Source organism: Simochromis diagramma, unplaced genomic scaffold (genome assembly GCF_900408965.1).
Source record: "Simochromis diagramma unplaced genomic scaffold, fSimDia1.1 OVJJ01000216.1, whole genome shotgun sequence".
Lineage (NCBI taxonomy): Eukaryota > Metazoa > Chordata > Actinopteri > Cichliformes > Cichlidae > Simochromis > Simochromis diagramma.
In genome coordinates this window covers 3,267,310-3,289,269 of record NW_024386883.1, presented here as the reverse complement: position 1 = coordinate 3,289,269, position 21,960 = coordinate 3,267,310, and the positions used below count along the sequence as shown (strand labels likewise).

The 21,960-nt window shown below is 40.8% G+C and overlaps 4 protein-coding genes across 8 annotated transcripts; 2 read left to right on the top strand and 2 right to left on the bottom strand.

Moving 5' to 3' along the window:
* Positions 1 to 1,120: 1,120 nt before the first annotated feature.
* Positions 1,121 to 5,220, bottom strand: fdxacb1 (ferredoxin-fold anticodon binding domain containing 1). The gene is made up of 5 exons (XM_040033073.1): positions 4,666 to 5,220; positions 4,347 to 4,503; positions 2,927 to 3,130; positions 2,657 to 2,815; positions 1,121 to 2,563 (listed from the first exon to the last, which is right to left on the bottom strand). Exons 1-5 carry the CDS (start codon positions 4,841 to 4,843, stop codon positions 1,342 to 1,344), a joined length of 1,920 nt encoding a protein of 639 aa, XP_039889007.1. The 5' UTR covers positions 4,844 to 5,220; the 3' UTR covers positions 1,121 to 1,341.
* si:dkey-71l1.1 (uncharacterized protein LOC569883 homolog) lies at positions 4,749 to 11,691 on the top strand. 4 transcript variants are annotated; one of them, XM_040033080.1, is made up of 10 exons: positions 4,749 to 4,850; positions 5,995 to 6,194; positions 6,572 to 6,639; positions 6,726 to 6,818; positions 6,938 to 7,039; positions 7,267 to 7,372; positions 10,291 to 10,413; positions 10,547 to 10,623; positions 10,702 to 10,804; positions 10,897 to 11,691. In XM_040033080.1, the coding sequence occupies exons 2-10, from the start codon at positions 6,011 to 6,013 to the stop codon at positions 11,034 to 11,036; spliced, it is 996 nt and encodes a 331-aa protein (XP_039889014.1). In that variant the 5' UTR covers positions 4,749 to 4,850; positions 5,995 to 6,010; the 3' UTR covers positions 11,037 to 11,691. The 4 variants fall into 4 exon arrangements, with proteins under 4 accessions (XP_039889014.1, XP_039889011.1, XP_039889013.1 ...); XM_040033077.1 differs by lacking the exon at positions 4,749 to 4,850 and adding an exon at positions 5,329 to 5,453; XM_040033079.1 differs by lacking the exon at positions 4,749 to 4,850 and adding an exon at positions 5,379 to 5,557.
* A 1,626-nt stretch (positions 11,692 to 13,317) lies between these two features.
* bicdl2 (BICD family like cargo adaptor 2) lies at positions 13,318 to 19,629 on the bottom strand. 2 transcript variants are annotated; one of them, XM_040033070.1, is made up of 10 exons: positions 19,503 to 19,628; positions 18,410 to 18,886; positions 16,462 to 16,677; positions 16,216 to 16,332; positions 15,530 to 15,676; positions 15,229 to 15,375; positions 14,422 to 14,496; positions 13,965 to 14,047; positions 13,766 to 13,880; positions 13,318 to 13,663 (listed from the first exon to the last, which is right to left on the bottom strand). In XM_040033070.1, the coding sequence occupies exons 2-10, from the start codon at positions 18,647 to 18,649 to the stop codon at positions 13,499 to 13,501; spliced, it is 1,305 nt and encodes a 434-aa protein (XP_039889004.1). In that variant the 5' UTR covers positions 18,650 to 18,886; positions 19,503 to 19,628; the 3' UTR covers positions 13,318 to 13,498. The 2 variants fall into 2 exon arrangements, with proteins under 2 accessions (XP_039889004.1, XP_039889005.1); XM_040033071.1 differs by lacking the exon at positions 15,229 to 15,375 and having other exon boundaries at positions 19,503 to 19,629.
* Positions 19,630 to 19,702: 73 nt separating this feature from the next.
* mia (MIA SH3 domain containing) lies at positions 19,703 to 21,656 on the top strand. Its single transcript, XM_040033072.1, has 4 exons — positions 19,703 to 20,191; positions 20,276 to 20,409; positions 20,570 to 20,680; positions 20,763 to 21,656. The coding sequence occupies exons 1-4, from the start codon at positions 20,074 to 20,076 to the stop codon at positions 20,784 to 20,786; spliced, it is 387 nt and encodes a 128-aa protein (XP_039889006.1). The 5' UTR covers positions 19,703 to 20,073; the 3' UTR covers positions 20,787 to 21,656.
* The last annotated feature ends 304 nt before the right edge of the window (positions 21,657 to 21,960 follow it).

Sequence of the window (21,960 nt, the reverse complement as noted above, 5' to 3'; positions counted from 1 at the left end):
ATATTGTCTCTATTTAATCTTTTCTCCGCAACTCTTTGCTTGCATTTGATCTGTGTTGCTGCAAAGTAAAGTTACATTTTTTTTAAAACGTCTTAAAAAAATCTCACAAGTAATAATTTCCATCACATTTTCCTTGCTGAAAGTACCGTGACTCATAGAACCTGCTCTAGTGAAATGTATATAACCTTTGCATTTGCTGCCCCACATGTGTGACCACCTTTATTTTTTAACATAGCCTGAACGCTTTTAGGTAAACTTTCTTGTCATGTCATGTCTTCAAAGCTTCAAAAAGTTTGAGGCATTGGGGAGACCAATCAGTGAATGATAGTGTTACATTGTGAGTTTTTCTATCGAGCCATGGTTTCACTGCATTAGCAGTGTTTTTGTTATCATTGACATGCTAAAAATAAAGCTGTTGGCAATCAGAAACTTTCCCGAAAGCATTGCATGGTGGATCAGAATCTGATGGTACTTTTTCTGTGTTTATTATTTCTCCAGTTTTAACAACACCACTAGGTGAAACGCAGCCCTAACAATGAGAGAGGCTCTCGTACATCTCTCCGGACATCCTCCGTACATATGATTAAAATTTGAGTTAAAACATTTTTTTTAATTTGGATTCGTCACCATAACATCAACATCATGTTTCAACTAAAGGAATGGCAACAAATTATGTGCTTTCATAAAAGGCTGCTAGTAACAAAGTGCCTAAAGGTACAATTTAAAACAGTTTTTTGTTAGGTTGTCTATTATGTGTAGATACAACACTTATTAGGTTTCTTTTTTTATGTTTGAATGAAGTCAGAAAGAAAACAAGACTATTTTAAAACTGCAAGAAGGTCTGACTCCCTGGACACAAAATATAAAGAAATTATGGGTGGCTGAAGACTTTTGCAGAGTACTGTGGTAAGTGTTTATTCTTTTGTGACACAGTTAATTAAAGGAATTATTTTATTTTAATTTTTTTTTACATCTTCACAACGTGTGTGTAATGTGACCACTAACTAATCTCAGTCTGTTCTTATTGAGAATTGTTTACTTTATGTCAGTGTCACGATGTTGCCATGTGGTGCACCATATGTGTCTTTTACTCTTTTACAGTAACTCCAGAGGCCAAAAATTTACATTAAATAACAGATTTATTGTTTCCTTGAAGCACAAACATATACACAGAATTACAATCACAATGTAGACACAATAGAGCAAACAACACCTCAACAACTGTAAACACTGTTTAGCTGCAGATTACACATTTATCATTTTCTATGCAGATATAAACAGATAATGCCTCTTAAAGGTAAGAGTGTAAATCGCCGTTCTTCTCTGAGTTTCAAGTGATGGCTACCTGATGGTGACTTGTAATCGAGAGGAAAGTAGAGTCTCCAAGTGTTTGTGAAACTGGAGTGCTCGTGTGTGTGACAGAGCATGTGTGTGTGAGTGGTAGATGAGTCTGTAGCAGTAACTGGTCTGGCTCAGATCAGGATGTGAGAACCTGTCAATGAGTTTAACTTGCTCCACGGTCCCACAACTAGCCTCTCGGACCACCGCGTGGAAATTCTTCTCCTCCCACGTAGGCCCAGTCCAGAAGCTGATGTCAAAGGTGAAAGGTTCGGGATACAGGCAAAAAGGATGAAACGGAGTCCCCGGCGATGGGTGGGATGAAAATTGTTTTAAGAAACGTGGGTCATGTGACCAAAGCAGCCTCCAGTCAGGGAGCGAGAACAGGAGCACGGCGAGTAGGTCCAAATTTAGAGACGCAGTGATGCGGACATGATTGTTGTTGTCACTTACATCGCTTGCAAACACCTTACCAACCAAACCCACTGGCTGCGCTTTCAGGCGCAGACCTCCCTGCTCTGTTACTATGGAGACGCCAAAAGGAGCAAGTAGCGTTTCCAGCTTTTCTCCGAGCAATTTACCCGGCTCACTTTCTGAAGGAAAAACACCTTGGATGAGGAGCTCGTGAAAGGCAGGCATAGCCCAGAGGCCGATGGGTACATTTCTGAAAACCACACCACTAATTCCATATAACAAGCTGGTAACACCATTACAGCTCCCACAGGACTCATCCTTCTCATTTCCTTCACTTTCATCACTCCCCTCACAGTCACCATGACCATCGGCGTTAATTATCGCCTCTTTTTTAGCTAGAAGCTCTTCCATCTGAGGGAGCAATGATGGACGTAGCATGTGCATACCACTTTCCCCTTCAGGATCAATGTCAAGAGAGCATACAGACCTGAAGCTCTCAACTCCTTTGATTCTCACCCTATCTCCTTTATTTGAGGCAAGACATGTGGGCAGCAGAGTTTCTGTGGGTCTCGGATCATTTTCTTTGTCTGCAGAGGTATCAGTGTCAGAGGTGAGGTCTTTCTGAAGCAGGTGGATCCAGTAGCATTGTGCGCCATCGATGCCACAGCAGTGTGTCTGCAGCTGTTTTGCTGTGAGGAGGAAGGGGATGGTCTCTGTCATCATGGAGACCGGCCATTTCTTCGCCAGACCTTCGAGAAGAAAATCTTGCACCAACTTGACAGGGTGGACAGAATCTGAGTAGAGAAATCTCCTGATGAAAGAAAAGAGGTTGTAATTATATTTATGTGATTTATGTGTGTGTGTTGGTGGTGCAAACACCCGGGTAGCCACTGTGTTACTGTACCTGAATATGTAATCACTGAGCTCTGCTGGTATTTCGTACTGCACTTTCTCTCCTTCAACGACCTCCTCCACCTTCAGCAAATGAGCAGGGGTGTAGGGGATGCTGCGAGTAAACATGTGGACCAAAGCTTTCTCCACATGGAAGCCTTTATCCTGGCTCCTGTTCAGCAGCGATATCATCATTAGTGCCAGGCATGCAAACATACAAGGAAAACAAACAAAGAGATACAGCTGGGTTGCTTCTATACATAGACTCACCTTTACTCCTTACCTGTATCCAGTGCACTTGTAGCTCTGGTGCTTATCACTTTCAAAAGGGTGGATGGCACTCAGAATTAGATCTGCCTCCGCTGCCATGGCAACCGCCTGCCAGCTGTTGTGCCACTCTCGCTTCGGCCGGTCCGCTGGTGTTCCTCCTTGTCCGTTGCACAAGGAGACGTGAACCTCCCCACTTTCAGCCAACACTTGAACACAACTGGAAGAATAACAAATTCACATTTTAAAATGTCAATATATGTATGACACGTACATAAAGGATTATTTTCTAATAACCAAAGAAGCAAATATTATTATTCAGTTACCCTGCCATAACACAGCTCAATTTCTCACGATAGCAGGTTTGTTATTTAGTGATCGCAAGGAAAAAAAGTTTATTTCCTCTTTATTTATTAGAGATCAAAAGAAACAATTAAGCAAGGAAAAACTTTAATAAAGTGCTAGACACCAAGCGACCTCACAGGCGGGCATGCTTCAGTGCTGCTAGTGAGACTCAGTGAGAACCAGATAAGAAAACCGGATAGCAGATAATCAGATTTTGATACTGGCATTGAGGGAAAAGCAGTTTTCTCAATAAATCTGCCTTTTTTTTCCAAGGTAGCAAAATAAATTAACCTGTCACCACAGGCTTTATTATTTTATGTTTTCTGCAGAATTATACTAAATAAATAAAAAGAATTTCAAGCACGACCATTCACTGTCCGATATAAACAGTTCCAATTTTTCATTTAAAAACATGTTGCAGTAGGCACAATAAACAAGGTTAAATGATGATATCATTTTGAGATCACAGTGCCAAGCCAGAAAAAAAAAAAATAATGAAGTGCGAGACTCCCAGTCTCCTGACAGGCCGGTGCACCTCCTGTTGAGACTGCCACAGAAATCAGAAAACCAGAACGAAAAACTGACCTTTTGATAGTGACAGTGGGGGTAAAAGGCTATTTTCTCAACAAATCTGCCCTTTCCCCCAAGGTAACAAGGCCTTACCACAGAGAAACAAGCTTTATTATTTCAGGTGGTTCTCTCCATTCATTGTGCCATTAAAACTGTTTACATTTTTATTTAAATCAGTAACTATTCGATCAAATAACAGCTAGAAGGGTCTGAGCATCCTGTAGAAGCTTTCATAACCTGGTCATTAGTTGCCTAAAACACCTTAAGTAGACACAAGAAGCAAGATTAAGTGATGATATCAATTATATTGAGGCAATAAATTGCAATTATTCCAGTACATGTCACATAAAAAGGGATATAAACTGTTATAAAAACAAACTGAAAAACACATACAACCTTTTAAGCCCCAATAATGATGAGCTTGAGGCATCAAAAGCCTCTTTTAGGCTTCTTGCATAGATAGAAATGAATGCAAGTGATGCATGTGATGATGTTGTGATCATGGCATGATGCAGTCCTACCTGAGGAAGAAGTTTCTGAGAAGTTCTCTGTTCTTTTTAACCCCACTCTTTCGCCCACAGTGAGGGAAGTTGAACACCACACGGTCAAACAGATGGCCCTGCAGAGAGGCGCATTCCCCCAGCTTTGTGCAATCCACCTCAAACAGCACAGTCCCTCCTGAAAGAACAGTGTTAAAGATAGCATGCAAAGAAAGAAAGAAAGAAAGAAAGAAAGAAAGAAAGAAAGAAAGAAAGAAAGAAAGAAAGAAAGAAGAAGGGGGGGCACAACTCCATAAAACTCAAAATAGCAGCAGTTATTACAGCTGGTATAAAGCCGTACCAGAGTCCTTGATGGTCTGGATGTTATCAGCTGCGCCTTCGTGCCGCAGTGCCTCCTCCTGATGCTGCAGGCAAGTGGCCGTTACGGTGGTCTCTGATTCGGAGTACAACTGACAGGCAGAGGCCGAAAAGGAGAAGTTCCCTTCTCCCACCATTAATACTGCCCGCGAAGGAGACATATCCAGGGTAAAGCGCAAACAAAGCTGCTTCCCAAAAACTCAGCTCTGTGAAAACTTGTCCCCAAAATCTGTCCCTGAAAGGGCTGAGCCGCGTGTGCGGGTGACAGCGGCCACCTTCAGTCTTCTTCACGGGTCAATATTGTGGTTTTGGAACCATGTTTAAGCTTTTTGTTTGTTTTTGTTGGCTGAGACAGGCGCGAGCGAGACGCTGTTAGTACCGCTGCTGTTGGAGAATAAAAGCTGATGACCTTCTCCAACTCGAGCTCCGCAGTACGTGAAAGCCGAGCTCACCTGTAGCAGCTTGCGTTAGAAGCGGCGTCGCAGATAAAATAGTCCGACTAGAAACAAAAGGCTCCCCTCCCGTGGCCTCAAAAGATCAAATCAATACAATAATAATAATTGGCTGAACGGGAGCCAATAGTCAATAGCTGCAATTTTAATAACGTGGCCACAGAAGTGCCAGTTTTATACAGTAAGGTGTAAAAGTGTGCAGTTCTCAAATGCGCAGGGTTCCCGCCGTGGTTTCAGAGGGACGCATTTGTGGGGAGGCACACGAGGCAGCTATTTGCAGCATCAGTGAAGCTCAGCATCAGTTGGCTTTGCATCTCAAGTTGGTATTTGTAAAGAAATTAAGGGAAAATCCGCCTGACAGTTTTCCTGATGTGCGGTTCTCATTTCCGCTCGGGATTTTAAGGTCTTTCGATCAAATCGGAAGTAGGTAGTAGAACAGTTAGCACACATACATGTCTGTTTTTACCGATGCTAAGGTCATACTAGCCGACGGATCTGCGGCACCTGCTCATATAAACCTCAGAACAGCATGCATGACGTGCAGAGCCATGCAGACCTGGTTTTAAAATCCTTGGAAACCAGTATGATGAGACATAACAATACAAACCTCTCATACATTTAAAATGTAGGTTTGTGCTGTTAATTTTGATGCAATTTGTAATTCTGATATTGAGGTTTTCTAAAAAACAAACAAACCCCAAAGCTGACTAAATAAAAATAATAAACATCATTTTTTTCCCCATAAATGCACTTAAGAAGAGGTTAGTCCTCTTCCCCTGTTCTATCCTTGCACAACAGAGTTTTTCTTTTTTAGCAGGTATGAGAAATAAATCTTGTCTTTGTCTCTTTGTGTCTTGTAGGGAGTGTTGCACCCACATGGGCAGCGTTCTGGCTTTGTCTTCCAGTCCGGGCCATCAGAACTGGCCTTTCTCCACAGACCCACCTCCTTCCCGCTGGGACGCACACCCTGCTCACTGGGATAGTCCACCGCGCTGGGAGAGGAGGGATGGCCGCCTTCCCAACCCAGGCAGCTTTCACTCGTTGCACAGGAGCTGCAAAGGTATCACTGGTTAACATAGGAGAAGTGAGGAGTGCTCACCATGCTTAAAGTGAGGCAAAAAAGACACTTCTTTCATTAGAGTTGCAACTGTTTTCCTGTAAGGTTAAATGTCAATTTCAATTTTACTTCTATTGCACTTCTAAAGCAGCAAGGTTAACCCAAGTTATTTTAAAGTTATTTTAAAAAAACAAGATAAAACCATGGATAAAACTCCATGTTTCCTTGTATAATGTGTGGTTCTAGCTACTCATAATCCTTTGAGGCTAAATAAAGCAGTCCTTATGTTTCTAAATTCTGTTACTAGCTGTGAACAGCTACAGAAATACAAATTCTATTATCTAAATGTTTCTTGACATGATTGGTTTTTTCCTCTTCAGATGTGTTTCCTCAACAGATTGAGGGTGTTAAGATGATACTGAATAAAACCCTGAGCAGCTTCTTCAAGGTGATTTTTTTCCATTCACTTTAATTTAGATGCAAACAGTTTGTAGCATTTAAAGGTGATAATTATTAACCAAGGAATGTTTTCAGGTCAGCCATACGCTCCACCTCAGCGCTGTAAGTCCGTCGTATTATCGATTTCACGTGGAGCACCTGCAAAGTGACGACTATAGCAAAGACAAGGTCAGGCGTGAGTCATCACAAAGCTATCTTCATAATAAAAAAATTTTAATGGTAACTGCGAGGGAGCTGCTGCCTTTTTGTGTTCACAACTCGCATTCTGTTCCTTTGTCAAATCTCAGGATGCTCCAGCGTTGATCGGGGAGATGGACTCCTCAGGTAGTCTGAACGCCCACGCTCTGCTGCATCTCACTGAGCGCGTGCGAGCCAGAACAGTGTTTCAGGTGTGATCATAACATCTGACGTCTGTAAACATGGCATTCATTCATTCATTCAGTTCCCTCCTACAGCTATTACAAATCTTGACACCTTTGACATCTTTCTTCAGAATATTTGTCTTTACTTTCTCTGTTTGTAATGTATAATGCTCCATGACAGGATGCCTGTTCTGTTTTCTGTTATAAACTTTATCGTTAGAGTAACATTTTTTGAACTGCTCAATGTGTTTTAGACCCAGCAGTCCCAGTTTGTAACGTGGCAATTTGAAACTGAGTACAGAGGGAACGATTTTACTGCTGCTGTGACGGTGGCCAACCCAGACATCCTCAGAGAGTCAGGTGAGAAATGGCAGGTGGAAAAATGAGCAGAGGATTAACCATCAGGGTCTGATCTATGGAAAGTTGGAGTCAGTGCTCTACACTGGAGTGATAGTTCCCCTCTTTCTAATGTGGACTTGGCAGAGGGTGTGTTTCAGCTTCAGGGGGATCATAGCCCTCACCCTACCTGCAAAGGTCTTTGCCAGGGTCCCAGAGAGCTAATTTATACACAAAGAGTCAGTCAGAGCCTTTCTATAATTACCCGCACTAATTAATGTTTGAAAAATGAGAACACCTGTTGAGGGAGGGCAGTTTAGATGCTTGGAAGGAGGTTGAAGAAGAAGGAATATGCCTTCTACAAGGGTGAACTGGTCTGTTAGGAAACTGCTGTGAGCTGTATGAGGTCCTGAGGACTGAGACTCAGGTGGAACGCAGGATTTATCCATAGGAAAGCTGCATCATTACAAACTATTCCACCTTACAAGCATCAGATCTGTGTGGAACAGCTGACCTGTACGATGTGTAGAAGAAACAACAAACTAATCTCAATCTTTTTTTAATAAAGATATTGTTGCTGTGCTCTTTTTTTCTTACTTTTTCTGCAGAGTATAGCAGCTTATTAAAGTCAATATTACACATGATTTTCACATCAATAGCTGAATTTGGATGGACATTTTCAGTATATACTGTAGGACTCATAGATAGTTAGAGAGACGTTTTTAGAAAAGAAGAAACTACATAACTACAACTTTCACAAATCCTACACCAAATAACAATTTTTTACCCTGCAGCCATAAAAGACTGACAGGCCATTGTCGGCATAACTTTATAACTTGAGAGCAAACCTTAGTAAATCACATTTGTTTGATTTGTTTAAATATTTTCCCAGCATTTTGTGTTGTAACTTCTATAATACATTTGCCAAAAGATCAGCGACCAAGTTACCTGCTGTGTCCCCACCTTTCAGCTACAAAACCGACACTGTGGCTACTCTCATTAAATCCTGACAGTAGTTTCTTAACCCTAAAAGAGGACTTTGTTGTAATGCAGTGTTAGGAAATCTGGTCCATGGACACAGTTATTTGTGCCCTTACTTTCATTAAATATGTATTTAGATTTCCTTCCAGAGCCTGCTGGGAGTCACAATACAACATCCATGCTGCCATTAGAGATACTTTTTAAAGTGAGCCGATGGATTTGCAGTGTTCAACATTTTTCGTCAAAATATGCAAAATGGTCCGCAATGAACGCGAGTGCATTCATACAGCTCTGCAGTGCCAGAGATCACTTTCATGTAGTGTGTTTTTCTTCTTCTCTCAGATGTAATATTGTCTGACAAAATGCTACCGTTAATATGTCTTGATGCATGCTGAATCATCCAGGTAAGGAAACCCCAAAAAGTTGATTCGGTTAATCTGGATGTTGTAGTTGAAAGTGGCTACCAATAATAGGACTCAAAGATCAGCGGTGTCTTAGATTAATGTCTGAATTTTTCAGTATATAATACTGACTTTAATAATATTGTAGCATTACATGGTGTACAAGAAAAAATAAATAAACAATGGCAGTTGACATTGTTATATTCTAACTTCAATACATAGACGGGTCAGCTGTAACACAGATTTCAAGTTTACACGGTGGAATATTTGAATCCTGCACTCCGCCTGAGCTGTCAGATACGTTTGTAACTCTGACGGTAACTCTGTGAAAAGCAGAAGAATTCAAATTCACCAGAGAATAAATAAGGGAGAGACATGGCATCAAAGTTAGAGCACAGTCCCACAGGTTAAGAATGAAAAAGAGAAAATACATCCCAGGAGGCGAGAGCTAAAAGAACTGATGGACATGGTCAGACAGATGACTTATGTTCCTAAATTCAGTCTGACATTTTATCACTTTTGCTCAGTTATACTTTATTAATGTAAACTTGCTGCACTTGCTGTGTGCATGCACATAGATGTGTGCATGACCAGTCTGCTCCATTACTTAAGCAAAAAACACTCCACCTCTGGTCACAGGCTGCCCCAGTTCTTGTACATCTGTAGTGAGAGCTTAGTCTGGATTATTGGCAATATGCGAGAATTTCTATGAGCAGCCATGGGGTGGAAGTTTGAGGGTTGGCAGGTCTCAGAGGTTTATCTCTGCTTTGCAGATCATGTCATTGATTTCAGGCGGTGGCCTCCAGTTTGCCCTTGGGCAGTTTGCAGCTGAGTGTGAAGCGGTTGGATGAGAATTAGCTCCTATATGTCTGAGGCCATGGTTCTCAGCCAGAAAACAGAGGTGTGCCCACTTTGAGTTGGGAATGAGTCGTTGCCTCAAGTGGAGGGTTTTAAGTATCTCGGCATCCCCTTCACGAGTGAGAGGAGAGTGGAGTGACAAATTGATAAACAACTTGGCGTGGAGGGTGCAGTGATGTGAACGCGACACCAGTGTGTTGTGGAAAAGAGAGACATGAGCATGAAAGTGAAGCTGTCATAGGTGACTAAAGGAAGAGTGGAGCAGTGGAAGTGCTTCCTCCAAACAGCTTCTCAATTCACCCTGAGAAGCTTAGTCGTTCAGGAGGGTAGTTACTCTTCCACATTAAAAAGAGCCAGTTAGGGTGGTTCAGGCATCTGAAAGGATGCCTCCAGGGCACCTCCTAGGTGAGGTGTTGCAGACGTGTCCTATTGGGACATGTCCCAGCTTGCTTGGGAACACTTAGTGTCTCCACATAAGAGGTGGGGGAAGTGGTGTGGAGAAGCAGGTCTCGGCATCTCTACTTAGAAAGCTGCACATGGACGTGAAAGAGTGGCAGGAAATAGATGGATGGGTGGATGTTGGCTTTTCTTTGTTATCCCGCAACATGAGAAGAAAATAATTTAACACTTTTTCTGGTATTTTTCACTGATGTGCCCCTTGATGATTTTTCTGTTATCTTGCTGTGTGTTTTTCCTGGACAGTTATCCTGGTGGCGCATTTCCTGCAGAGCGTGTCTTCTGGGCTGGTGTTAGGAGGAGAGCTGGTCTACCATCGGGGACGAGCAGAAGAAGGAGGCATCCTTACTCTGGCTGGACAGTACTCAAGTGAGATGTTGTTTTTACTCATGAATCTGCCTCACATATCATATTTTAACAGAGCTGGTATCATCTCTCCTTTGTTGAGCTTTGATTTAGCCACAGTGGGGGTGGTGGGTGGGTGTTCTGTCTCTTCATGCAGGACCAAACTGGGTGGCAACATTGAATGCTGGCAAAGGAGGTGCCCATGCAAGCTACTATCACAGAGCCAACAAACAGGTACAGCCAGTGCCACCCATAAGCATAAACACCATTTACCTTAGTGGCATATCATTAATGTATGTTTGTGCTTTGCAGATACAAGTAGGGGTGGAGTTTGAAGCCAGTACCAGGACACAGGAGACCACAACATCCTTTGGGTATCAGATGGAGCTCCCAGAGGCTAATATGGTCTTTCGAGGTAAATTTCCTGATGTAACTTTGAGTCATGCGCGATGTTAACTATTATGAAAGCACAATGCATGAGTCTTTTGTTTCTGTGTGTGTATCCAGGTATGATAAACAGCCGGTGCATAATAGGAGGTGTGTTGGAGAAGCGCCTGACTCCTCTCCCAGCCACACTGATTATGGGTGCCTTTGTAAATCATAAAGGTGATAAACTGCAAGTGGGTCTAGGCATCAACGTGGGTTAATCATCAGCTAACCCCCACTGGAATTACACTCCGCTGCCTGGATATCCGTCCAGAGGCACGTTTCAGAGGCTTCATTAACAACGTGACCTTGCGAGACTTTTTCAGCCTCACCAAAACACTTCCTGTTTCTTTAAGTCACCTACCTCTCTAAGTGGAGGCGATGTTTGTCTGACTGAGTGACAACAAGAGGATTGCACTAAGAGGAGTGGATGAGCACCTCGAGGGCTCCAGTATAGTATGTGACTACACAAATGTTTCAGTCTCCCTAAACCCAAACTGTGCATCCACTCCTGGACACTGAACCAAAAGGATAAAAGGCATACAGTACTGTAAAGTTAAAATAAAGATTTTATATTATGGGTAGTCCTAAACAAATCTAATGTAAGTACACTGTATTAAAGAACAATAGTCTTTTTAATGTTTTTGCTCATCAGCTATAATTTTAATAGACTATTTACACAAGATGCTTACAAAAGATGTTTGCCCATCTAACAGGCAGTGATTGGTTTACATCAGCACCAGTATCAATTAAAAACAAAGCTCATCAACTCACCTGCCAAAATATTAAATTTTAGCTTGAATGTACAATCATTTGGTGCTCTCTAACCACGACACAAACAGAGAAAGCATTAAACTGAAAAAGTTCAGCGCTTACTCATAAAAAGACAGTCTGTGTGGGCTAATCTGCACACAAGCAAATGCTTAGAGGAGCATTCCAAATGGCAGCAAATGCTGAATCTGAGTATGAGTAAATGGGTCGGCTCACGTTAAAACGTCAGTAAGAACCTTAAAAAATATGCATGAGTAGGTGAATGTTTGTTTGATTGGGTACAGATCTTTTTTTTTGTGTGCCGGCATATTATATAGTGTGCAATCCACACAGAGAAAGGTGCTGCTTCATACTGTATATAGTAATTTAAGGTTCTGAGGGTTGAGAAAGAGGCTATGCACTAAGTCTGCTGATTGAGGACTGCGCTGTATGTATACTGTATAGATGAAGGCATTTGGTAACACTGACTGTATGCAACCTGCACTACTCGTACTGCGTTCGAGCATTTACAGTCCTCTTCAACTGGGAAATGTTGCATATATATGATTTATTCATTATATAAAGTCAGCACGGAGAGAAATGGAAGGGATGGCTATCTTTTTGAACTTAATTTATTAAAGATGTTATTTCTGTCATTGTTTCTTTTGACTGTATGTCATGCATTTCAACAGACAGTTACCTACCTACAGTAAGTCTGAACCTAAACTCAGCACCAAGGTACCTTTTTACATCCTGTTGCTTATTCATAGCTCAGCAAGACACAAACAGGAAAGCCAGATAATTTTCACTTAAATCATTAGAGCTGAAGATTGCAGATTCATTAAGAATTTGCTTAAACTGAACATTTTCCACTCTCGGATGAACATGCAAATATTCCTTCCCATTAACTCCCATTAAGTTGTGATGATTTTCCCTGATATACTGTTTTAGTGGTGGATGTCCCTTTTAAACAAGGCCAAAGTTTCAAATACCGAAATCTGCACAAAGATAGATGGATGCCCAGACCTCAGACTGCAATAAGACGCTACATTTTGGAAAAAAAAATTTCTGTGTTTGATTTTGGATGATGGCTATGAGAGTGAATACCTTTTAATATGCTTATGGAAGGCACACAGCTCATGCTGACAGCACAGAAATCCCACTTTCTGTTTGTCAGGGGCAGCTAGTCATAAGAAAAGTGGGTTCAAAGGAGAGGGTGTGTTGTGAGATTGCACTGAGGTCTAATGTGTGTGAGATTTAAAAAAAAAAAAAGAAAGATTGTTTTTGAACTTTGAATAATGTGTAACATAGTAAAGGATAAGACCTGAAAATGATAGGTCCTTTTTAATCTCTTATTCCTTCGTATTTGCATGCTGCCTCTAAAAATCTTGTAAACTTTTGTCTTTAACCTCCTAAAATCTGAACTCTTCCATGGCATGCATTTTTAATTTCTCTTTAATATTTGGGCATATTGGGACCCGATGAATGTAACAACAAAGAATTACCAGATTTTCTTTTTATCTGATTTTTGTTTCTAAGAAAAATGAGAGCCACATATGAGCATATTCGTTTAAAACAGTAGCAGTATAATGTCCTCGTAAGTGGATATCAGGCTCTTGTAGAGCAAAATTGAGTACTTTGGTCTAAATAACTCAAAATGTAATGTCCACATATGTGGACGCCAGGTTTTAGGAGGTTAAAAAACTGGAAGTGACTTAAATAATGCAAGAAAAGATGATAACATATCCAACACTCAGTTGAGACTTTTTTTAATATAAAGTATGAAATTAATAATACACTGTATATACATATATACAAATATAGGTATGTAAACAAGTCACTTGTTGCTAATATGGCATTAGTGTCCACAAAAGACAGAGTGGCAAAGAAAATTGCGGATAGTGTCCATTTAAACCTGGGAGTCTTCTTGCTGTTATATATCTTTGAAAAAAGAGAGGAATCCTTTCGATCCTTCTCCCTTCATTCTCAAAGACCTGCTTCTTTGGAGTCCTGTAGCACCTTTTTCTTGCTGGCTCTCTTTCTTCCTCTCCTCCTCCCTTTGCTGAACCTGTTGATTTATCACCACCCGCATGTCCTCCTGGAGCAAGAGCAAAGGTTCAGATTACAAAAGTATAATAATTTTTTAAAGTCCATTTTTCCAAAAGAGACTATCTGTAGTTTTGTATCCAGGTACACAAACCTGCCAGGCCTCCAGCTCTTGAGACAGCGCCACCTTCTGCTTGATGGTGTTGAGAAGCTGCTGAGTTAGTGATTCTTTCTCTTGACGCACCGTGACCAGTTCACTTTCTAAGGACCTAAATGGAAATTTTAAAAACAGATTTATCTTAATAAAATCTAAATAAAATTGAGAGAAACTAAACTAATCAGCATAGCATTACCTGTAGCTTGGCTTTCCTGAACTGCGGCCACACAGCTGAATTTCCTCCCTCAGAGACTCGAGTTCTTCTCTCTGACCTTCAAGCTGATGTGTAAATACATCACTCACATTGATCAGAACATTGCATATTAGAGCATGATTGGCCTCCAAAATAAATGTGATATTATAAAGTCGTGCACAGATAAAAGCTGAGCAGAGGAAAATAGGCTACATAATGTCACACAGTTAGCCTCAAATCGTCACATCACACACGTCTTCACAATTTAATCAACACATGTTGATTAAATTATTCCAAACTTAAACATACTGATTCTATAGCACATTATTAAAAAATGTAATTCCGTGACTTCAGTTGGTGCTTCCTATATTGTCTGTTTTTGCTAGACAAATCAGCAAATATGTCTTTTTCTATTCCTGCAGCAGTAAGGACAGTATATACAGCATACAGTTTCACTGACCTGTTCTTTGAGTGCCTGTATTTCTTCATCTCTCGCTTGCAGCACTGTGGAGTGAGCTAGAAGAGCCTCTTTAGCCTGTAACAGGAGAGATATACACCGCATCACAAAAAGTCAGAGGGGTCCAACACTTAACTAGGCATTTGTGCTGTTAATGCAAATTTGTCCTGCAAATGTGTTGCTTTTTTTGGCAGACTTGTGCACTATGGGGCGAGATTAATGTATAAGCAAGGTAAATTTGAAAAAGTGAGATTTTTTCAGTGTGGAAAAGGACTCTTTTTACCTGCCTAGATCACCACATTCACTTATGCTGAATACATAAGCTGATCTGTACCAATTTATGTCAGTGTTTTCTCAAAAACGTTTGGACGCTCACAACAGACGGCTGAAAAAGTAATATGCACTAAGATGAAACAGCTAGGGGAACATTTTGCAACTAATTGGGTTAACTGGCAAACAGGTCAGTAAAAGACTGGGTTTAAAAGAGAATGTTTAAGAGAGACAAAGTTTCTCAGGAGCAAACAAAGGCAGCGGTCACTAATCTTAAAAATACTGTGCCTACAAATTGTGGAACAAGTTCATAATAATGTTTGTCAATGTAAAAAAGTGAAGACATCATCAGCTACAGAAGAATAAAAAGGTTCAGTGAATCTGGAGAAATCTCTGTGCTCAAGAGACAAAAATCAATATCGGATGGATCATGTAAACATACACGAGTACAAGGATTATCCAGACAAGCTTTGGTACGCAGGATCGGTACACACTGACTTAGACTGTGGAGTTACTCGGTGGGTGTGTTTCTGTGGGCACCTGTGACTGCTGAATTTCACTCAGCAGAGACAAAGGTTCTGCTTGTGTCCTGTCCAGGATGCTGTCTTCATCCAGGTTCAGAGCTTTTTGCTGTAGAGAGCGATTTAAGGTGCGCAACTCAAACATCACTCCCTGCTCCTGCTCTATCTACACACCAAGCACATGCACACACACAGATCGAGAACGTGTTAGTGACCTCTGCTTGTGATGAGCAATGCTTCCTGCAACAGATATAACTGCCTCAAGTTTCATCGGTCAACACCACGGCTGATCCTAAATATGCCTCCGATGTATTGCTCACCTCTGCTTCTTTCTCTTTGAGTTTCATCTGCATTTCTGACAGTCTGTCTCTCAAGCGCTCTCGCTCCATGTGAAGTCTTTGGTTGTCTTCCCCTGAAGCTTTTAGTTGCGTCTCCATGTGTGACCGCCGCTCTTGCAAAACTCTGTTCTGTATGAGAAGGATCAAAAGGATAGACTAACAATATAAAAGCTGTTTTAGCATTGTCAGCCCAGATGTCACCCCAAAGCCTACTTCCTGCACACCTCGAGGTTGTTAAGAGGTTTATAAAATCAGCATCCTGATTGTTGGTTTACACCTCAACTGAACATTTTAAGAATTTTCCACTATTTCTCATTACAGTTATTTTGTAACCAGATTTTCATGCTTCATGATGACACAAATTATTGTGACTGAAGGCTTGTCAGACCTCCATGACGTTAAGAATTTTACTTATTTTTGCTGGTATTTAGTCTCAAGCCAGACTCAAGTTATCCGAACATGAGATTTGATTTTAGCTTATGCTATATGAAAATTGACTCCCAAAAGATGTGGTTTGTGGACTTTTCATTGCGAACTTAAGACTTGCCTCTAAAAAGCAGGTCTTGTACTTTCATGTGGTGCTACTGCTGCTCTTTGTACTTTTTGGGTGTGCTGTTCATAATAAAACCAAAACTTTTGTGTATGCAATGTTTTACTTATGGTTTTACCTCTGCTTGTATGTTCTCTAACTGTGTAAAGCTGATGTTTCGGCTAAAAGATGATTCTTCCATTTCGTCTCTGATGGTACGCAGTTCAGTCCTCAAGGAATGCTCCAGTGTCACAGCCTAGATGTGTGAGAAATGGGAAGGTGAGAAAGGTGTGAATAATAAAGGTAGGACTATCTAAACCTGTTAGTCTGCATTTTCCTGTGATGCAACATACGTGCAGAGATTCACTGATCCATTAAAACAAACCTCTGCCAGCTGCTCAACCAGTCTCTGGTTATGGTTGGCTAACTGAATCATCTGCTCGCTTTCATCTTTTCGCCGGTCACGCCCTTGACTCTGATGTTTCTCCACCTCAGCCCGCAGAGTTGTTAAATCAGCAGTTAGCTCCGCCTCCCTCTGTCCAAATGCCAGTTCATTCATCTCCAGCTTCCTCTGAAGAACGTGCTTCTCCTGCTGTAAAGCCTGTATTAAACACCATATGAACCAGCTTCAATAACCAGATTTTCCTGATAACATGAATGGTGACTCCAGTCCTGGACATGGCAGTGTGACAGCAAGCCAGCATGGTCAATAGGAAGACTCAGAAAAAAAAAGTTACATGTAATCAAAAACATTCAAAGAACATTTAACATTGTATTTCATGAAAAATACTTTTCTGTTTATTTCTCTGTGCTTGTCGATTCTGCACTGGGGGCAGATTTATTAATTAAAAAATTAAAAGTTGTAAAAACAGTATAACTAACACAAAGCCACCTAGATCCTGATATATGGTGAAGATCTACTTAAATGACTTCTGCTAAAGTTAAATGTACTTAACTCACATTAAGTTGGAGCGCATGCAGGTTAAGTAATGCATACTTATCAGGAATTGGAAGCACCGTGTTATGTCCCATACATTGCACTGTAGTGCAAAATACTGCAAATTTTTGGTATCATCTCATACCAAGTAAATAAAAGGCCAGTATTGTTGATACTGATAATGATACTTTAATTCTGAACACATTTTAATGACCACTTAAATCACTGTGATTTTTACTTTGCACAATTATTTGTTGACACAATAAAATACACCTTTCAGCTTTGCATGTATTTTAAAACCTTTTTAGAGCCCTGGGATGTAAATTTGCCTGTCTCTAAAGCACTTTGGGTCAGCTTCTGTTTGAATGTGCTATAGGCTATAAATAAAACAGACACTACAGTCAACACAAAAAGGTCGAGCCATTTCTCATAGTGCATGTTTGGGGTATATTTTCCAAAAATATGTTTAACCCAATTGAGAAGGCTACATACTGAACTTAGAGGATTGAAACAATACATTGATCTCATCACTCTAGTATCAGTCCGATACCAGTAGCGGCATTGGTATCGATACTAACGATATTTAAATTGATTGGCTCACCTCTAATGCAGTTGCAGAAACACTATTTGGAATAACAGTGGATTAAGAAATCATGACATGATGGCTGCCATGTAATCATGGATCATTATCATAGCCAGCATAAAAGATTGTTATGGCTGTATAACATATGATTACATAACTGGGTAACTGGGGAACATAGCTGATGTCACATGCTTTGACCATTTTTAATGATCAGACTGCATACTAGAACTAGAATGATAGAATTTGCTTTGTACTGCCACATTTAATGTTAAATGTATTGTTATCTCTGTAGAGAAAAAACAAATGGTTTAAATACTTTATATATAGATAAAATCTATCTATATATCTATTTCTGATAGCATTTTCACACTGTGTAACTTAAGTTATTTTGTAAAGCAGTAGTCAGTAATGGTATGTCTGCAAGTCCCTTGGTGATCTATGGCAGCTTTATGAGACAAAGTTAGCATTAGCTTCCTAACAGCTAACCAGATATAATCTCCTTCAGCACAGTGAAGTGATTTGCCAGCTAAAGGCATTGCATAAGTTTCAGTCTGCGGTTATACATTGTTGGAGCTCTTTCTCCTCCAGTGGGGGTGGTTATCATGGTTGCATTGTCTCCTTGCAATCTGATAAATCTTCTGCCCACAGGTGGAATGACTGTGCACTGCAGGCCACATCCAAAAGTTTTGCCTTCATGCAGCGATTTGCTTGTAATTTTAGCTAATCTTACTTCCCATTTCATTTTGTGTAAAAATGTGTTTATCAAATATGACCTTTTGGGAGATTAAGGGACAACAGTAGCTTTAATCTTACCTCCAGCTCCCTTTCCCTCTGCTCCAGAGAGGCTGCCAGCTCCTCATTCTTCTCCAGTAAAGCCCGTCCCAGCTCAGCAGCTAGAATCAGGTCAGTCTCTATGCCTCCTCCACTGTCAGTGCTTCCAGGGGAGGATGTGGATGAGGGGAGACCAAAGGAGAGAGAGACCGAGGAGGAGGGAGAGAGAGGAAAGAACGAGTCCTCCAAGCTGGGTGAGGGAAGACTGTTTTTGCTGAACATAGCTGACAGTTGAAGGATCAGTTAAAAAAGTACTATCCCAAGTCCTGCAGTTGTGATTCAGTCTCTCTTCAGTGGAAGAGAATGGATAGAGAGTCAGGACTTTCTGTTTCCTGATGGTTTAGTTTACATGTGTTTGGGTTCCACTTTTGTTATCCAGAGTATTCCTTGTGCTTCAGTGTGTGGTCCCAGTGCTTATATCATTCACTTCTTCTTCTCTTCTGGTCTTTACCGGGACATCTTTGGGCAAGAAAAGACATTTAATAACACAGAAAACCTTGTGTGAATATCACACTAGCTGCTTTCTGGTAATATAATCCAGCATGGCCTAAAAGGAGATCTTTTGTCTGACAGGTGCTTTTGTAGCTCTGACCGAAACACCAACCTGCACTATTATCATTGTCTCCTCCCTAAATTCCAGAGGCACTGTGAACTGCTACTTCTTGTGATCACTACAATGTGTTGAGTATTTCAAGTAGACTCTTAAGTAATACGTTTAGGTCAAATTATCAATAACAATCAGCATAGGCTTAGTCTTAAAAAAATATTTTTGTTTGATAATTCACTGCTATCATGAATAATTCCCAGATTATTTTTATTCAAATTTAGACTGTATAAGCTGAATTTCAGTCACAGTGTAGCAGTGTCAGTATCTGGAGTCTCACCAGCCTCAACTATCAAGTCTGTCACTATTTGCTTCTCACCGGTATCATGAATCTGTGCTGACATGCTCTTTAAAGTCCTTTAAAATACAAGTAATAAACTCAGTCCTACTTTATTGCCAGTACGACAGTTGACAGAATCCGTGTTAACCTATTTTCCACCAGACTTTGAAAAATGATAAGTTAGGTCTTACCTGACAGCTCTCTGCCACCGCAGGCTAACAGGTACAGTCTTCCTGTTTGGGAGTGTTTGCGCAAGAGAAGCTCAGCTGGTTTCCTTGGTAGTGGAAACGTTCATTATGTAAATAAAGCACATGGCTCCACCTACTGAGTTCCAAAGGTGAAGCGAGGGAAAGAGCAAGAGGAACTGAGAGAAAGAACAGGGAATACTGGAAAAGTGGGGTTAAATTAATAGCTGCTGATTGGATATCAGGCAGTTAAACAAGGAAGTGATTAATTCTGAGGAATTCACTGGGGGGGGAGGGGGCGGCATTGCGTGACAGATGGAAAAGTCTAGGACACAAGCAGGGGTCTGTCTACTCCCCACCCCCTTTGCCCCATCCTGTTTACCTGCTTGAAGAATTTCAAAGGAGCTCTGTGTGTGCTCATATGACGAAGGGTTGGGGGAAGAAGAAAAAGGGGACTGCTTCTGCTGCACCTTCATTTTAAGAGTGGCCAAACAGACTTACAAGAAGACTGAAAAACCAGGACCTTCCTAGCTGAGAAAAAAGGCTTTTCCATCAGTAGGTACATTGACGTAAAGACATGGCTTTCGAACTGTGGTTTGCTCTTTCCCTGTGCCTTGTGTTGGGAACCTCTGAAGCTGGAAAGCAAATGCCTAAACTCTCTGACAAGAAACTCTGTGCTGACTCCGAGTGCAGCTGTAAGTATCAACTGTTTATTTTGCTTCTGAAAAAAAGTTCAGATTCATATCACATTATAGCTCATGATATGTGTCCCTGCACAGATCCTATCTTGATAGCTCGTGCACTGCAAGACTACTACCCTGGAGACTGCAGGTTCATCCCCATCAGGCAGGGGCAGCTTGTCTATGTTTATGCAATGCTAAAAGACAGAGGGAATCTCTTCTGGGCTGGCAGCGTGAGTAAAAGTGACATATTTATGTGGCTATAAATGGCCTGGGCACGGCTCTAACCATAAAACTGTGAAAACGTCACAGGCTTGGGCTTCCATGTGCAGCAAAACATTTAAAAGTTTTGAATGTTATCAAACGAATGTTATCTGCGTCATCTTTTCCCAGGTACAAGACGCCTATTATGGACAACAGGAAGCTCGCATTGGCCACTTCCCCAGTAGCATAGTGGAGGAGACACATGCTCTCATGCCAGCCACAACTGAAGTCAAAACTACTGTAGGTGAACACACACACATGCACATGTGCATATGAATTATTTAGTGCTTTCTCCTGATTCAGTGTATCTTCTTTTTTCCAGAAATGGGACTTCTACTGTTACTGATAATACACTTCCCAAGAAACTTAACTTGATATGATGCACACTGCTGACAGCTTATTTTTATGCATCTAATAACATGAGCGCCAATAGAAGTATGCATAAACTCTGCACAGCAATGAGTGCATGTATTATTATGAAAACGTATTATTATAATTTCATGTCTCCATTGATGGTCTTGCTGTCTTTTGATGACTTAGACATCAGCAGCGGTTCTGCAGCCTTGCTTTGTTGACAGATGAACGATGTACATTGTCTGTAATGCTCCTGTTTATCTCAGGTTTTGCAGATAATAATAAAAGTTGTCCATCGTGCACTTACAAATGAAGGAAACACGACTTGTGCCCTCCTTTTCTCTGCTAAAGCTATTCCTTTATCGTGAGCGTTGTGTGTCTTATCAACAGGCAATGTCAGATTGTAAAAACTGTTTTGAAAGCAGCAATGAAGTAAGAAACTTCAATTTATTAGAGGTGACTTTTGCATTGTTTAATAAATAAAGCGTGCTGCAAAGCATTTATCTGGTGCTTTTTGAGACCAGGCTAAACCTTCATTCCTGAAAGCTCCAGTTCCCCAATATTAATAAAGTGTCTGGAAAAAAAATATCAGCAGCTCTACATTCACTGTACATAACCACCCACACCTTTTGCTGCATTGTTGCATTGCACAGGTTCAACTAGTTACTGAAAACATTCTTCATAGATTTTCATATGATATCATCAAACACTTGCTGCATATTGGCTGCACATTCATGACGTAAGTCTCCAGTTTCACCACATCCCAAAGGTGCTGTACTGCACTGAGATCTGGTGACTGTGGAAGCTATTTGAATACAGCAAACTCATTGTTATGTTCAGGTAACAGGTTTTAGATTATTTAAGCTTTGCCACATGGTGTGTTATTCTTCTGGAAGCATAAGATGGGTACACTGTCATAAAGGGATGGAAATGATCATTAACAGTACTCAGAAGGCTGTGCCACAGCATCCCCCAAATTGTTACACCACCAGCCTGAACAGATACACGGGAGGATGAATCCATGCTTTCACATTGTTTACGTCCAATTCTGATCCTATTATTTTAGCTACACCTTTATACAGTGTACCTAATAAAGTGGCAGCAGAAATCAAGACTATTAGATCAGGCAACATTTTTCCTTCTATCTTCCCTTCTTTTACTATTGT